Source organism: Nannospalax galili, unplaced genomic scaffold (assembly GCF_000622305.1).
Source record: "Nannospalax galili isolate Female #2095 unplaced genomic scaffold, S.galili_v1.0 scaffold398, whole genome shotgun sequence".
NCBI lineage: Eukaryota > Metazoa > Chordata > Mammalia > Rodentia > Spalacidae > Nannospalax > Nannospalax galili.
The window spans coordinates 52,013-53,706 of NW_008341813.1; the positions used below are offsets into that span (position 1 = coordinate 52,013).

The 1,694-nt window shown below is 44.3% G+C and overlaps 1 protein-coding gene across 1 annotated transcript; it reads left to right on the top strand.

Moving 5' to 3' along the window:
- The first annotated feature begins 284 nt into the window (after positions 1 to 284).
- LOC103737535 (olfactory receptor 52D1-like) lies at positions 285 to 1,318 on the top strand. The gene has a single exon (XM_008837355.2). It carries the CDS (start codon positions 303 to 305, stop codon positions 1,260 to 1,262), a length of 960 nt encoding a protein of 319 aa, XP_008835577.1. The 5' UTR covers positions 285 to 302; the 3' UTR covers positions 1,263 to 1,318.
- The last annotated feature ends 376 nt before the right edge of the window (positions 1,319 to 1,694 follow it).

Consider the following 1,694-nt stretch of genomic DNA (forward strand, 5'->3'; position numbering starts at 1 on the left):
ATGTTTGCCTTGAAGTTAACTATATTCATGTTAGAATATTTGGGCAGCTATGCAGAAGCCTCCCTCACTGGAAGATAGAGATTCTGGAAGTGAGATAAACATGACTAGTTACTAAAGTATTTTAATAATCTGTACTAGAAGTGAAGGAGGCATGAAATTTGTCAGAATTGGTGGGAACGAAGGACAGGGCATTGAGTGGAATTTAGTAGGCACAAATGCCATTTAGGATGACATCATTTCATTCTCTAACCACTTTCATTCTCTAACCACCTTCAGGAAGATATAGGTCTGCTCTCTGCACCATGCTGCTCTCTACCTCAGTCCCCAATGACACTGCCTTCCACCCGTCCACATTTACTTTACTTGGAATCCCTGGAATGCAAGACCAGCATGTGTGGATTGCCATTCCCTTCTGCTCCATGTACATCCTTGCTCTGGTGGGCAATGGCACCATCCTCTACATCATTATGACAGACAGAGCTCTGCATGAGCCAATGTACCTCTTCTTGTGCCTGCTTTCCGTTACTGACCTGGTTCTCTGTTCAACAACATTGCCTAAAATGCTCACAATCTTCTGGCTCAAGTCCCACCTCATTTCCTACCGTGGCTGCCTCACCCAGATGTTCTTTGTTCACGCTATCTTTGCCACAGAGTCAGCAGTTCTGCTGGCCATGGCTTTTGACCGCTATGTGGCTATCTGCCGCCCACTTCACTACACTTCCATCCTCAACGCCATGATGATTGGAAAGATCGGTCTGGCATGTGTGCTGCGTGGCCTTCTCTTTGTCTTCCCTTTTGTCATTCTTATCGAGCGCTTACCCTTCTGCGGACATCACATCATCCCACACACCTACTGTGAGCACATGGGCATAGCGAAGCTGGCCTGTGCCAGCATCAAGCCTAATACCATTTATGGTCTTACCGTAGCACTTTCAGTCACTGGCATGGATGTGGTCCTCATCGCTACCTCCTACATCCTGATCCTGCAGGCTGTGCTGCGACTGCCCTCCAAGGATGCCCAATTCCGAGCATTCAGCACTTGTGGAGCCCACATTTGTGTAATTCTTGTTTTCTATATCCCTGCCTTTTTTTCATTTTTCACCCACCGCTTTGGCCACCATGTACCTCCTCAGGTACACATTGTACTGGCAAATCTTTATCTCCTTGTACCTCCTGTTCTCAACCCCTTAGTCTACGGCATTAATACCAAACAAATCCGTGTGAGAATACTTGACCTTTTTGTAAAGAAGAGAGAACAATAATTTCTGCATGGGTAAAGGACTAATGAGGTCTTGGCTTAAGGTTGTTGCTTCTGCTAATCTCAATAAATCAGGATCATACACTATCTGAGGTTTTTGAAGCACTTTTACCAACTCACCCATACAAACAGAGTTAGTGTATAGACTAATAATAGGTCTTTAGGTCTTAAAAGGAAAACAAATGGGTCAGGAGGAAATGTAGAACACATGAAAAGAAGAGTCATGGAGGCTTATTCTGTCTCTGTACAGAATCTCCTGTATTAGAAGTAGAGGGAAAGTGGTATTAAAGGACCTATTATCACTTCAAGAAATTGAGAATGCACATGTACACTTATTAGTTAATTAATTACCACCACCACGTCCTTAGAACAAGAGTGTCCTGAATGAGAGTGTCAACCTTGGCCAAAGAAGGCAATAAGAAACCAAGGTCCTGTG